This window comes from Leuresthes tenuis, unplaced genomic scaffold (assembly GCF_036924035.1).
Source record: "Leuresthes tenuis unplaced genomic scaffold, fLeuTen1.0.hap1 SCAF_21, whole genome shotgun sequence".
NCBI lineage: Eukaryota > Metazoa > Chordata > Actinopteri > Atheriniformes > Atherinopsidae > Leuresthes > Leuresthes tenuis.
This window is the reverse complement of record NW_027325375.1, coordinates 26,093,206-26,109,249: the sequence shown is the minus strand read 5'-3', so window position 1 is coordinate 26,109,249 and position 16,044 is coordinate 26,093,206. Positions and strand designations below refer to the sequence as shown.

The following is a 16,044-nucleotide window of genomic DNA, read 5'->3' as shown; positions in this document are numbered from 1 at the left end:
AACTGACCTGATGTGGGCCAGTGGGTTAATCTTGGACTTCCTTGAGCCTGACTGTCTCAGTGAACTGCTTCACATTTAAAAGGCTGAGTGCCAGGGGCTAGTTTCAGATTTATTTCAAACTCTTGGAAAATCCTGACAAATGGATAAAAATAATATGTATATATACACATATATATATATATAAATGTATTCTTTTGCCCCTGACATTTGGAGACTAGCAGGGATTTAACCCACAAAAACCACAAATCCATTTAATACAGATAATTAGGCCAAGATTAATCTTTGACTGTATCAACAATAGTACAAAAAAGAGCCAAACTTAGTGGTCACTATATATTTCTTGTGTTATAAACAGGGACATCAGACAAGCTTCTGTGCCATATCAAAATCTATTTCAATTCCAACTTTTTATTTTTTTACTTTATCTCCCTTTTTCTGCCTCAAGTCTCTGCCAGTGCTTTTTAGCTCCATTCTGGACACTAGAGGGCACATTTCTCTCACAAATCCCACTTTTGAAAAGACCAACCTATGCATGAGAGTATTTTGGTATCAGTCTGTAGTAATAATTTATTTTATATTCAAATAAACACACATATTGGCTACATGCAGTCAAATATCCTTGTAAACAAGCTTGTTTGTTTTAAAGATGAGAATATGAATACATGTGTATGGTGAGTGTAATAAATGCTGCTGTTTTACATGCTTTGTTCAACTTAAAGAGAGCTGTCACACGCAGGTCTACCCATTGTCAATAACGTGTCACAACGTCAATAGCCCACCAGGGTCAGTGTGGCTGCACAGTACATTGTTTTATCATTTAACCACGAAAATACATTTGATTTCACAAAGAGCAAGGAACAAGCAACAGCATCATGGATGGTTTTCTAAAAAGAAAAGTCCCACAAGAACCGGACATGATTGACTGTGAAATGGAGCCTCAGCCTCCTTCATGCGAGCCTTTGTCCACCAGCTCTGAGTCTGCACCAAAGGTCGCAAAGGTAGATGCTAACAGTAAGGCTAAAAAGAGAACATACAATGACAATTACCTCAAATTTGGGTTCATCAGTTCATTTGTTCATTACTGTCCTGTCTAAATAAACAGGACATTTGCAATTACATTTAGACTATGCAGTGTCGTTTTTAATCATATTTTACACTGGGGTGCCTTGAGATTTTATGCACTTTTGAAAGGTACCCTGACTGAAAAAAGTTTGAGAAAGGCTGCTATAGACAACTGGACTTCAATCATTTGGAAAGGATCTTATAACCCTTCTTAGATTGATGGGCAGCAATTATTGCTTCTAACTTTATCTAATTCTAAGAGATGGGAAAGAAGAAAAATTAATGAAAGGGTATTTTCTTTTTCAGATTAGTGTATGTGATGACACCCCAATAGTCTTTTACTGAATTTTTTTTTGTATTCTGTTATATAAAACGAAAAGAGGCAAAAATAATCTATTATCTATTACTAAGGCTATTGCAAACTCATCTCATCATTCAGAGCAGTGGTGAAATTATGACCCATATCTTTAACAGATAAGAGTCACACACCAATGGACACATGGTAAGCAACATGGTCCTGTCAAAGGACAATTTGACATGTGTCTCCGGGAAAATGAGAATGAAACTGCTGATCTTTCAATTGACAAACTTTTGCACTTTCTCCTGAGCTACAGCTGCCAAGGTAGATAGTTAACTTAAACATTTGCCACTAAGCTTCATGTTCGTCACATTCAATCAACAGTTCAATCTTTTTCACACAAGATACAAACTGTTGGTTTTATTTAATTTCTTCCTATATGGGCACCACTTGATTTCATTGAGGCTACCCTTCCAACCCTCTCAGAGTTTGTATACGCCCCTGCACAGCGTAGCTGTGAGAGCTCAGCACCTCCAGCGGCACTGTGCCGTAAATGGCCCACTGCAGCTAGAGCTACAACTCGTGGAGACAAGAATGACACCGCCGCTTCCCTCCATCAAGACTACTTGATCATAAGGACGGATTTGTTTAATTTGTCTTTTAAAGCACCACAACAATGGCGTGTAATTGTGCACCTTTACGGACACGATTAGTCGTGGCTATTTTCACGTTCATTGCACTGTGGAGATTTGCACTCTCCATCACTCGGTACTCTATACCGGAGGAAATGGAAGAGGGTTCCTTTGTTGCCAATCTAGCAACAGATTTAGGTCTGGAGGTTCGTAGTTTGGAGGAGCGCAACGCAAAGCTCGATGTCATTCACAGCAAAAATTACCTGGACATCAACAAAGACACGGGGGAGCTGCTAATCCGCGAAAAGATGGACCGGGAGAGCATATGCATGACTAAAACAACCTCGTGCTTTCTGAAAATGGATGTCATACTTTCAAACCCGGTTCGCATTTTTAACATCGAACTAGAAATCATGGACATCAATGACAACGCGCCTGTGTTTCGCAGAAAGACAATGCATTTGGATATTTCGGAGGCAACCCTTCCTGGTGAGAGATTCTCATTGACGAACGCCGTGGATGCAGATGTGGGGGCGAATTCAATCAAGACCTACTATCTCAGTGAGAGCAAATACTTTAGCATTGACATACAAACCGGCAGCGATGGTTCCAAATATGTCGATTTGGTGCTCAGTGGTAATTTGGACAGAGAAGAGCAATCAGTTCATAATTTGATTTTAACCGCTGTGGATGGAGGGGTGCCTCCCCGCTCCGGTACAGCCAGCATTATTATTAATATCCTGGATATCAATGATAACGCCCCCCTTTTCAGTCAGCCTGTATTTGCTGTTAATGTTTCAGAGAACTCAGCAATAGGAACAGTAGTTATGACCTTAAACGCAACAGACTTGGATGAGGGCACAAACGCCCAGTTAGTTTATTCTTATACACTTTACACCTCAGAGAAGACACAGGAGCTCTTTTCACTTGATCCAAGCTCAGGTGAGATCAAAGTAAAGGGGGTGATTGATTACGAAGAGAGTCAAAGTTTTGAGATGCACATACAGGCTCAGGACAAAGGGACAAGCCCTCTGTCAGGTCACTGTAAAGTCACAGTCAGCATCACAGATCTGAATGATAATTACCCAGAGGTGACCATCAAGTCCCTAAAAAGAGCAGTTACTGAGAACGTCTCTGTAGGGACACTAATTGCTGTGGTCAGTGTCAGTGACAGGGACTCTGGTGTCAACGGAGAAGTGAAGCTCACCTTGAACCAGCAAGAAATCTTACCGTTCCATCTCGAAAAATCCTCAGAAGGTTACTTTGAACTGCTGGTGTCAAAGCCTCTGGACAGGGAGGTGGTGAGCAAATATGACATCACATTAAGAGTGACGGACAGAGGCTTGCCGCCCTTATCTGAGAACGAGACCATCACCTTAGAGATCCTGGATGTCAATGACAACGCACCCATGTTTTCCCAGTCCTTCTACACAATCCATGTTGTGGAGAATAATCCACCTGGGGCGTTATTGACATCGCTAAGTGCATTTGACCCAGATCTCAATGAGAACCAGTATTTGGTTTATTTCATAATGGAGAAAGAGATAGTTAACACATCTATGTCAATGCTGTTCTCCATCAATCCTGAGAATGGTGATCTTTATGCCTTGAAGACCTTTGACTATGAGAGAGAGAGGGACTTCCTGTTTCACATTGAGGCCAGAGATTCTGGTGTTCCACCACTGAACAGCAGTGTGACAGTTCATATTATCATTCTGGACCAAAATGACAACACACCTCTCATAGTGTCTCCTTGGCGAGCACAAGGCTCCATTGTAGAGGAGGTTATACCGAGATCCACAGAAAAGGGACACTTAATTGCCAAAGTGATTGCTGTTGATGCAGACTCTGAGCAGAATGCCAGGGTCACCTACCAGCTCCTGCAGATCAGTGACTCCACCCTTTTCAGCCTGGATCAGTACAATGGCGAGATTCGAACAATGAGGATGTTCAGTTACAGAGACCCAAGACAACAGAGGTTGGTAGTCATTGCCAAAGACAATGGTGAACCTTCTCTGTCTGCTACTGTCACCATCAAAATATCAACAGTGGAACACGCCATGCCCTTCTTAGAGACTACAGAGTTACCACTCGAGTTTGATGTCTTCACAGACCTAAACCTATACTTAGTGATTGGTTTAGGAGCTGTGTCCTTTCTGCTGCTGATAACCATCTTAGTTATTATTGTACTTAAGTGTCAAAAACCAAAGCCAAAGGCCATCAAGATCCCCCCAGCCAATAGGAACAGTGTGATCAGCAGGAACAGCGTTATAAGTCAGAGAAGCTCCACCATTGCAGATTCCACCCTAATCTCCAGCGATGCCTACTGGTACAGCTTATTCCTCGCTGAGACCAGGAAGGGTAAAGTGGTCGTGAGACAGCCCATAATTCCAAAGGGAGCTGGGTATTTCGTATCCAGTATACCCAGGAGCATAGGACCAAGTGAGACCACAGACTCCAGAGCATCCACACTGGAGGTATGTTGAAATGGCAGCACGGTTTGGAAGAGATTATGTACTAAAGTCATGACTGACAAAAGGTTAATTTAGTTTGACTGAATTTTCTTGCTGTTGTGTAATATGTTCTCATATAATTTCTCCCCTGAATAGCAAAGAATTGTTATAGTTTTTGATAACTACAGCTGCAATAATATATAGATTTCCCAGTATACATTGGTATGGAGACCGAGGATTCTCTGACCACATACATTTACTTACCTCCAAAATTGCACAACATTTGTCATGTGCACAACATTCTTCTTCTATAACTGCCTGTTACACTCATTAACACACACTTCCATGAACAGAGTGTTTTATATGATAAAATGTTTGTCATAAAAACCTCTTCTTTTCTCAATCCCATTAGGATCATTGTCATTCAAAACAATATTTATAGAAATGGTACACCGTGAAACTGTAATTTTCTGGCATGGTTATCACACTGTGAAAATGTCCTTACCAGGTCTTAGGGCAACACTAGAGTGATGTAAAGTTTAAAACTATGTGCTTCTGACTCGTTTTGAAATACACCTAACTTTGTTATGTACATTATTGGGCCTGAACCTGCCCATGAGCTCACAGCTTTGGTTTCCTGCCCAGCACCACATCACTCTGCTTTATGGTTGCTTGATATTTTCTGAGCTTTTGATGGACTCGTCGTGGATTCTTAAACAGTACAACAAATTCATGTGTATGGTGACGGTGGTGTTACATCCCAGAGCCAAAGATCAAAAGATTTGCCAAATTCTCTAGTTTAATTAAAAGATGTAGGTAAATGCAGCCTTTGATGATCACAACACATGACATATTACAAAGTACACCCTTCCTGCTTATAAAGAAATCAAGACGATATGTAGCAGCCAGCTGCTTTGTTTTGTCAATTTGCTGGTATGGTGCATTCAGGTGTGAGTTAACACAATGTCAAGGGGAAAATACCTCAGCAAAAATACATCTTAGAGAAGCAATTGTTGCTGCCTAACAGTCTGGGAATCATCATAAAGGCCATATCCAAACAATTTGTTAGGTTATTCACAAGAAGAAAACATTTAACATGTGTCACAGGAATTGACTTGCAAGCAAATTCACCCCAAGGTCAGACTATGCAATGCTTAGAGTGACTGCAAAAAACACAAGAGCTATATCTCAGACTCTATTGACCTAATTTAGCATGATAAATGTTAAACTTTATGACAGAAAAATTTGAAAAGACTAAACAAGTATGGCTTGTTTATGGCTTTGTTTGGAAAGGTTGCCAAGAGAAAGCCTCTGTAAAAAGAAAATGCCAGCATGACTTGGTCTGCATTCACTGTGTCAGTCAGGAACTTTTTATACCAAAATATTCTGGTGTCAAATGTGAGGCCATCTGTCCAGCAGCTAAAGCCTGGCTGAAACTGGGTCATGCAAGGGACAGTGATCCAAACACAGCTGCAAATCCACAACTGAATGGCTGAAAGAGAAAATAATCAAGGTGTTGTAATGGTCCTGTCAAAGTCCAGACCTTAACCTGATTAAAATGCTGTGGTGGAACCTTAAGAGAGCTGTGCATAAACAAAAGTCTGCAAACCTCAATTAACTGAAGCAACTTTGTGAATAAACTTTTTGAGAAACTGCTAATATGATACAGAAAGCAGTTACTTTAAGAGTTTGTGTGTTGTTGTTCATCTTAAGTTGTATTTGCTTATTCTTACAATCTGGTAAGAACAAGATTAGTTTTTGAAATTGTGTTGAGTCATGCATTTATATTTAATTGTTGTGGCCTTTTCTTACTTTCGTATTAGTATTGTTCTTACAGTAAACATATTAAATTAACTTTATTATGTTGTGTAATTTATGCCTCTATTCTATTGCCTTTCTGATGGATTTATTATCCTTATTCCACTACAATAATCTGACAGGGTTACTCGCAGCCTTTCAAATAAAGATTTTAGCCGGTTTTGGGACCCTCTGACACCCTCTTTATATGATTGAACTACTTGATTTTAGATCAAGCTCTTTTTATATAATACAGTTTGTAATTCTGTGTGGTTGACGCTGGCACCAAAAATGGCACCAAAAATTCTTCTTTCGAATAGGATTAGACCACAAATGTAACTTGGCATGTTTTTCAATCATCACGTTTGTACTTTTACTGAAGCAAAGAACACAAGCGCCACTACTGTGGATCTTTTTATTCACTGGCTGAAAAATCAAAGGTTTTTATTCTTTAGTCTGTGTCACTCTGAGGTTTTAAGCATGGAATATTCACCAACTGACATCACTCTGGGGGAAGTTAAACTCCTTTCCTGAGTTGTTTTTGTAAAAACATGATACAAATAAAATTAAAAAATTTGACCAATGTACTGTTTAACAGTTATTTCCGCAACTTGATTATTTATCATTATATTACATACAATGACTTCAGTAATGTTTAGATATAGTTAGATACAACTAAGGGGACAGAGTCCTACTGATTTTCATGAACTGGGTATTTCTAGAGCAAATTATCTACACTTTTATTGCATAATTAGGTCAGAAACCAAACCCCATCATTACCCTTCGCCTGCCAAATCTGCTAGTGTTTGATGTCTTATGTAGTATGTGGGTCATGTATTGCAGATGCAGTACATAAGACACAATCATAGCACAAATTGTAGGCGTAAGAGGAGGAGCACCACAAAGAAACCCAGATATGGAGGTCTTTTCTTCAAGGACAAGTGCTATCGCTTCACTAAATGAGATATTTTCTGAATCCCAAGCAGATCTTTTGTGCGCAGTAGATGGTCATCCCTGTGTAAGTGAGGAAAACGATCCAGATGTTATTTGTTTTTGTACAGCTGGACATAGAGAGTATATTTAACCAAGTGATCCACTGGAAGATTAAACAGTATGAATATGCATGCACAGGTGCTAATGGAGGAGAATACACACACACTTGTATATGATGTATATTTTATTTTGAGTTTGAGTGTCACACATACCTCTGAACTTGTCTCTCCTTTCTGTTCTGAAGTACTCAAAATGAAAGGAAGTCCATTCTTCAACTGGAGGTATGCTGGCTGCTCACTACATTTTGTGAAGCCACTATGATTGTTTAGATATTTTCAATAATTTTCTATTTGGTCTACATGTTCGGTTCTACTCAAAATTTTGATTTGATGAGTTGTCAGTCTTCAGAGCAAATCTTTGGTGTTATTGTTTTGGTTAACATATTTTGCCAATCAAATATAACAGACTGAAAAAGATTCCATTTGTGATTGGTCAGAATTTCCCTTACAAATTGCTCCAATCAAATGTTACTGTGAGCACTAAACTTGGAACTAGCTGGCTTCTCGAGTGAGAAAACCTGTCAATTTATGTTGACAGCCTGGATTAGAATAAAATTTGCTCTTGGTCAGATTTTTGCTGTGCCTGTGTGGCTAGCTGTGATGGCACAGAAAAAAAAAGATTAAGTAATGAGTTGTCCCAAAAAGATTCTCAGCATATAATATACCTGAGAACAGGAAATGTATAAACTATCCATCTTTACATCTCCACACAAAACCTATGTTTTAAACAAGTAGGAAATGTGACATAGAGTTTATTTTTCCTACCCAGAACTTTGTTATTTGTAAGACTGGCTGACCAAAATACCAAAGAGCACATAGTAATATCTGCTTGTGCATGCTTTTATCACACCCTCTGTTTCCATTTTATTTAGGCTGTGTATTTAAGTCTGATTTCTATTCATTATTTTTATGAGAAACACAGATTTGAATGAACAGAAAATCACTCAAACATACAAGAAAGCTCTTGATTTTCTGTTGACTCTAAGCATCCCTGAAATCCGATGACATATCACTGATGGTGGCAGTAACCAGTCACAATCCACTGTTGCATGAGTGAAGACTTTCTATAAGTTTATATTGAGGTGCTGTTGTGGCTAATTATATACTCTGTCCCTCAGCAGGAGCCCAGGAGAGAGCTGCGGTGATATAATCAATCTCTTCATGAATCTCTGGCTGAAACTCTCCTATGACTCACAAAGAAGATGTAAAACAGTTGTCCTCCCTCAGTCCCTCCACCACAGCTCTTGTTCTCTCTGGTTCTGTCAATCCCACTCACAGACATTGACCACTGATTGCCTCAACTTTCTATCATCATTATTCTTTTAAGCATGATACTGCATGATTCCACAAGTATTTGGACAACAAATTATTTACGGCAGGATGTTTGGTCATTACTACAGGCCTCATATGTGATCATTCTTTCTTTAACTCTTTGAAACTTCTCAATGGACAAATTTGTCTTCTCTACAGGGATTACGCTGTGTGCTGTAGTTCTAGAAGCTATCAGTATTTCACACTATACTTAAGCTGCTGTCATGCTACATTTTTTTTATGCAGGAGCTTCAAACACGCCTATGAATCAGGGAGAGTATGCTTCTTCCATGGATTTATTCAATTCACAACTATAGCTGGTTATGTCATTAATTCAGGCCTGGCACTTGGTGTTTTTCTTGTTTTTTTCCTTTTTTGGTATAAGAGTCTTTCAGTATAGTAAGGCTCAAAGTGTTAATTAGTAACTTTTAACAACATTGTTGTGCTCAATGAGATCTGAATGTCTGAAAATTACAAAAAAAAAAGAATGACAGAAAACTGTAAAATTGTAAAAACAAACAAAAGAACTTAGAGAGACACATTGTTTCTATTTATATTTGATTGTAGACAGTGTATTTGTAGTTCTATAGGAATTGTAATGAGGTCAAAAGAACAAAAAAACATTCCTTATTCTATTTATAAGACATGATATGCTCTGGATTATTGAATTTTCTGAATCAAATCAAAGTCTAGTATTAATTTGTGTACACTTAGCTTGTCTCCTCTTGTCAGGAAGGAGAGGAGGTTTGTTCTCGGCCATCACAAAGTTACACTAGTCTGGGGAATATTTAACACAACCAAACATAATGAAACATGTTTTTCAAAACAGGGTCAAATGTCAGTTAAACGCTCTGTAAGTACGTGTAATAATAACATTTTTCTTTTCTCAATGCTGGAAATATCAGAAGAATTGCTTTCAATCGTTACATAAAGTTCAGATTAAAAGTTAAATTAATAAATATAATTAAAGTGAAAATTTTAAAGAAAATTTTTTAGAATGTTAAAAGTTTTGTTCAATGACAAAAGTGAGAATATCAAAATGTATTTATCTTTGTCAGGGTACTAGAGGAAACAAGGTACAAGTGAGATGTTTTATTAATATTCATGTTTTTTATACACATTTTATGTATTATCTCTTATTGCTGCTTTTGTGGGCTTCTTTAAGGGTATTTTGTGTTGCATATTTGTAGTGTAGTGCATATGATGTTGTTTTGGTTGAGTGCTTAATTAAAAAAAAAAAAGAAAAAGAAAACTTTTCTTGACCTCAAAGGTAGTGTTTTTTGCACTACTGTCAAAGCCAGGACTTTTAATTTCTCAGAAACAAGGAGCTTATTAAGACCACTCATTAGGGTGCTAAATGATCAAATGTAATGGCATGAGGTAAGAAGATTTGATTATGAGAAGAAGAACTGCAGTACTTCAGTGCTGACTCTGCAGGCAGTGCATGAAATGTAATAAGCAGATGACAGCACTTTGAATTTGGGATGTGCGCTGAATCTAAAGGTGACCACAGCAACCCTCTTGTAATACTGGGTAGATAGAATATTTTTTGAAAGTATCCAGCTTCATACTCTGAGTCAGTGAAATTTAACCTCCTTTTTCTCCTCTCTGACTCTATCAAACTGCCCAACTTTAAAAGAATCTGGCTGGGTGTTTGTCAGACTGAAGATGTCATGCGATGAGGGGTGTCTTGCTGTCCTGTACATGTAATACTGTATGTGCAATCATTACCAGAACTGATTGATTCCAACAGTGTTATAGATTTTTTAATTGCACATAAGATGAGCTCCTTGCGTGCCTTCTGTATTGTAAAAGGTGACTGTTGACGACTGAAATATCGACATTTCCTATAGTATAATAAATTACAGTTGCTCCCATGATATGATATCTTAAACTACTTGCTGCATAGGGACAGCTTTTGGATTCAGAACAGATATAGACGTATATCTATTGTAAATTGAATTGCTTTATACTTTGTGTTTTTTATACAGTCGACCTTTTTGATATCTTCTGTATTCACTGTGATCGAATGGCACAAGAGGTGCTTGTGTTCAGTGTTGTAAAATTTTGTTATTTCTCATTTGTGTACACATCTAAGTTTCTTTTCCGTGGCTACCTTTCCAGTCAAACTGTACAGTATGCTTCGAGAGTTGCATCAGATGTTCTCCAGTTACATCCCACTGAGCAAATCAAAGATAGTATGGGTGAGAATGTTCTTGTTTTATTTTCAAGTCTTGTTAATTGACAGATTTTGATGTTGCTTATTTGGCTTAAATGTACTGCCTGATCATGCTAGTTTGAATAAAGCTTTTTAATCTGTCTCTTTTGTGTGTGTGATGAAGAATGAAATAGAAGTTATCAAAAGCCACTTCTTGAATGTGACACAACATACATAAACGCACTCTCCCTATCCCTAAAGGTCCCTTACGCACACACACACAGACACACACATTGTGACCCAGTTTCTCTTTATAACTCGCTGTACTAATTCTTAGAAATTGAAAACCAAATAAAGGAGATGGGCTGCAGTTTAAACTGCAGAAGGATAGTTGTCAGGATTTGTGAAAACGTTGCTCCAAATTGCAGTAGTCTCCTCTTTGCTGTGACCACACAGTGCGTTCAGTCTGTAGTCCTACACGAGTCTAAATGTTAAGACATTCATAAAACAAGCTTTTTCCATTATGATTAATAGTAATCTTCAGCAGTTGTACCCATGCTGTCAACCAGGACACTAGAAATGGTATGTGGCAAAATCTATCATATTTGTATATATAGGGCAGGTTTTACAGTGCCAACATGTTAACATCAGTTGTTTTATACAAATTCCAAGACAATATTCTGTCATAATGCCAGAGTGAAAAACTGACATGGTAAGGCATCTATCAAGTATGCTAGCTGGGAAACCAACAGTTACCATTCTCTGCAGTACTAAAACTTTTTGCAAAACAGGAAATGTTACACTGATGGCCTTGAGGCCCTCAAGTTACTTGTGCTTTAAGAGAATCTGAAGTAGGTCAGCAGAAAAAAGCAGAGCACCTGTGGCTACATTCATGTGTGTTGAGCATTGCTGGCATCAATTCTTCTCCCCGGTGGGCTACGCTTTCAGAGCGGGTGCTGTCCATGGTGCTGAAAGTGTTGCACAACCAAGATAAATCAAACCAGGACTACCAACAAGTGTAAATCTTTTGTAAATCTTTCGATTGTGTGACAGTAGAATGGTGTGTTTTTCTCTTTATTATAGCAATTGACTTTGCAGGATGCTGTTTATAATGGAGACCTGCGGTTCCATCACCTTCATTGTGAAACTGTTATTAGAGATGTGTGGATTGATGTGGATGAGTTTAACATAATGAGTCCACAAATATGTTGATTTCTGTCTCTTTGTTGAAATGTGTCTCTTTGTTGAAAAGTCATGGTATTTGCAGAGGGGGACTGGCCATCCTGCCTGTGGGGGTAGTACAGAAGAATGTACTGTTTGATTGGAATAATATTACGAAGTATGTGCGATTGAATTATTTACAGGAATGTGTATATGTAAATATTTATTTATTCATTTATTTTATTTTTTACAGCAATATGTTTTTGGAGTTAACAGACAATAGACCACAACAAAAGATAAGCAGCAGCAGTGAAAAACATCATCTGAGAAGAGAGAATGGTATCTGGAGGAGGTTACAGTAAGCAGGCCATTATACACAAAATTTATGCTGTGCTGCATTGCTTTCATATTAAGTCTTTGGGCATCATCATCAATAATTATACAATCTATCTCTCTTGCAGTGAAAAACTGCATTTGTTTGCATCAAGCTAGACTACTAGACTGCAGTGTATTGATCCAGGAAGTGAAGACTACTGTGTGTTTTTTAAGACTGAATACTTGAGTATGTTGCTCAAAGTGGATATTTTCAGAAGGCTAAGCTTTTTCAGAACATTTTAACCAGATTACATGGATTATCCCAATCTGGCATAGATGTTTATCATTCAAAGTCATTTTACATCTGTTTCGGTATTTCTATTGTATTCTGTATTCTTATTCAAAAATTGTAACCTTAGTAGACCACAACAGGGTCAATTAATTTCATCTGCAGTTGACAAAAAAATAAATAAATAAATATTCTCAACCTTTTGTGTTTGCTTTTTGACCTGAGATTTGAGGATGTTGACAGGTTAAAAGTGTATCATTCTGTGAGTGGAAGGGATCTTGGTATCTGACTTTTACAATTATTACAAACCACAGCTTTCCCATTATTCTTTCATTTTCATGTTATTATCAAGATTAGATCATCAGTGTTCTAATTAGGTCATATCAGAGCAGGGACTGGTTCACTAGTATTGCCTTATTTTCAAATCTGCTTTACTTTTAGAAATGAAACATCATGAGTCAAAGTGTCAGACATGCTGTGAGAGCTTGACCCACTTGTCCCATACTCTGGCTGGAGCCCATGCACAATGGGGTCATGAGTCTTATCACCTAGGGCTTTGCTTTGCATAACAGTTGAAAGGAAAAGCTAAGGACGTCTCCTGCAAGTATCTAGTGATGTGTGGCTCCAACAGCAGTCAGAGGGAAAATTGATGCATCATTCATCTGATTCAGAGATGGGGCTGTGTGAAAAGATAAAACAGTCATTTCATTGCTGCAGAAATTGATATGAACAGAGTGTCACTTTGATTTAGAGACGCACAATGGTCAAGACAGGTCAACAAATCTGTGACTGCATCTGTAAAATCTACCATAAAGAGCTCTAGAGCTCCACAGACAATGTCTGTCTTGTTCTCTTTATGTTACATCAATTTACATTTAGTGAGACAAATGATGCAGTATATAGAGAAAATACTTGTTCTGACTATTAATGTGTAACCATGAATGATATACAGCTTCACACTCACAGGGAATCCAGTGACTCAGACAGTGAATGATGATCTGAAGGCTGGTCTGATGGAGTGCTGTGATAGAGTTAAGTGCAGTGAGATTCAGACCTCTTCTTGAGTGACGCCTGTGGCAGGTTATTTAAGTGCATGGCTGCCCTTGCCAAGGGGTCGCTGCTGCACTACTCTGTGTAAACCATTCTGTGCTGGCTGTTTTAGATCACTGCATGTAACTTAAATTGTAATTCAAACTGAGTTGTCTGGAAATGTGACGTTGTCTGTGCAGAAATACAGAAATCTTCTGTACTGTAATGCTGCAGTGGCAGTCTGTGTGACATTTAATCCACAAATTAATGAACAGACACCAACTTGCTCAATGATTCAGTCCCATCCTGCGGCTGAATCATTTAAGACAGACAGAAACATAGCCTTATCTCTGGATAAAGAGGGTTAACTAGAGAGGATTATCGCAGTGTTTACTCTATCAGTAAGCCAAGCATTGCTCCCATTAACTTTTTTTGTTTGTTTATTTGCATATTAAAAAATATATATATCCTATTGTGCTGGTCCAATGTAAAGCAGTTCCTACAAGCAGGCAGGTGAACAATCGGCAGCATATTTGAATATAAATGTCTCTTCTTTCAATCCAGAGCATTAGAGTGCATGAAGTGTAATTTTTATATGTCTAACCAGACATGAAGGCCTGCTTCCAGAGTATTTTTCCTTTGCATCTGTAGATACTGTAGATACTAAAGGGATATTCTTAATAAAAACATATTTGACAAGTTTTAACACATATTTCCCCCTTTTGTTTTTTTTCTTAAAAGTTTATATTTTCACTTACAAGTGCAATTTATTGTTAATTAATGGTTTGCTAGTGAGGACAAATAAATGTTAGATATTAAAACACCAACCAGTAGCCTGGCTAACTGTATTCATTCACATGAAGTGTTGCAGCATCCCCCATTAGATGCATTCGTCCTTTAATCTATTCTGCTTAAGGCTATCAGAACACTGCCCTGCCAGCTGTTCTGACCGACAGTGCTTGTCTGTTTTGGATGGATTTCACAGACTTTGGCCTCACTCTGAAATGACTTACCCCGCTCTCACAGTGGCATGTTAATAATTCTTCTTTTTTTTTAGTGGTTAGCTGTTCACAGCAGAGTTTACAACTGCTACCCTGCGTTACTCCACTAAAAGCTTCACTCTGAGAGAAGAGCCATTGTTATTGACCTCACAATATCTGTTTGTGCCCATTCATTATGATTCGCTTGCCCTTTTAGTATACTTCTTGACCAATCCAGAGACCGACTTAAATCATGTGTGGATGTTTCTCTGAATCATTCAATCTGACCATGGTTAACATTTTCATTATGGAACAAAAAAAGATTCTGAGAAACACCATCTCTGCCTCGGGCATACGTCAGTGCACCACGAGCAGAATCTACACTCAAAGAAAGTACATATTGTCAGATTTGGGTAAGGCTGTTAATGTACTATTCATACAGTAACAACTAATGTTCTATTCATTAGATCCACAGGAACACATAAAAATGTCTTTACAACACAAGTTCACTCATTCTTTCTTAAACAAGAAAATGATCCACATCACCCTGGGTTTTCACTGTTAACTTAAAATGCACACATTCATCAAACTTATAAGCACTGTGCATTTTATTTGGATTGCAGAAATAAGCTCATTATGATTTTACTTTGACAGATCCTAAATCCTTTATCATGCTACAAGGTTCTACAGGCTTACTACTAACAAACATTTGACATGTAAAAAATCACTCAGAGAATTTGAAGAAAATTTTATTGTAAAAGGATGTGGTACAACACTGCTCTTCTGCAGGTTGTATGGAGCATTTATTTTCATTTTCACTTATATTTTACACTTGATATCAAGGTAATAAATAAAAAGAATATTCCATACTGTTTAGACTGCTTTGTCTTAGTCTTTTACAAGTGGTCACCAATGCAGCTTGCATCATCAGGTAATATCAGACCTATGCAAAGTCATGCACTTGCCTTCAATAAAGTTCTACCGAAACCTTCTAAGAACAAGTCTCTGTGGTCTTTAGTTTAGGCTTTACTGGTTATTCCTCACTCCAAACTCCTAACGAAAGGATGCTTCTCTTTGAAGTGATGACTCCTATAGTTGCTATTATAGCTGTAAATACTCATCCTTTTACACTTGACCTTGAATAATCATAGATGTAATTCATATTCTCCCTTTATAGTTCTCCAATAGAATATCAGCCTGTTAATCTGGGCTAGAATTTATATAATGAGACTCAGTCATGATCCTCGTGTGCAAAATTTGGAACAGCATGAGTGTTACTCATTTGCTATTCTAGTTTTCTTTTGTTTTGGTCACTGTAAAGTAAGATTATATGGATAATTACCATATAAGTCATTGGTTGTAGAAGTCAAAAAAGGACATGAGAACACTGAGAAGTGCCTTCCTTGAACGAAGCTTCCATTATATATACATATATGCTCATACATATGCTCCTGTCTCCTATCTCTATGATTTTTTTTCATATTTTTTCTGCCTCCTTGTGTCGGTA

At 37.8% G+C, this 16,044-nt stretch overlaps 1 protein-coding gene across 3 annotated transcripts; it reads left to right on the top strand.

Annotated features, from left to right (window-relative positions):
• Window positions 1-1,917: 1,917 nt before the first annotated feature.
• Window positions 1,918-10,926, top strand: LOC140280163 (protocadherin alpha-C2-like). 3 transcript variants are annotated; one of them, XM_072375450.1, is made up of 3 exons: window positions 1,918-4,469; window positions 7,480-7,516; window positions 8,416-10,926. In XM_072375450.1, exons 1-2 carry the CDS (start codon window positions 2,037-2,039, stop codon window positions 7,489-7,491), a joined length of 2,445 nt encoding a protein of 814 aa, XP_072231551.1. In that variant the 5' UTR covers window positions 1,918-2,036; the 3' UTR covers window positions 7,492-7,516; window positions 8,416-10,926. The 3 variants fall into 3 exon arrangements, with proteins under 3 accessions (XP_072231551.1, XP_072231550.1, XP_072231549.1); XM_072375449.1 differs by having other exon boundaries at window positions 8,413-10,926; XM_072375448.1 differs by lacking the exon at window positions 7,480-7,516 and having other exon boundaries at window positions 8,413-10,926.
• The last annotated feature ends 5,118 nt before the right edge of the window (window positions 10,927-16,044 follow it).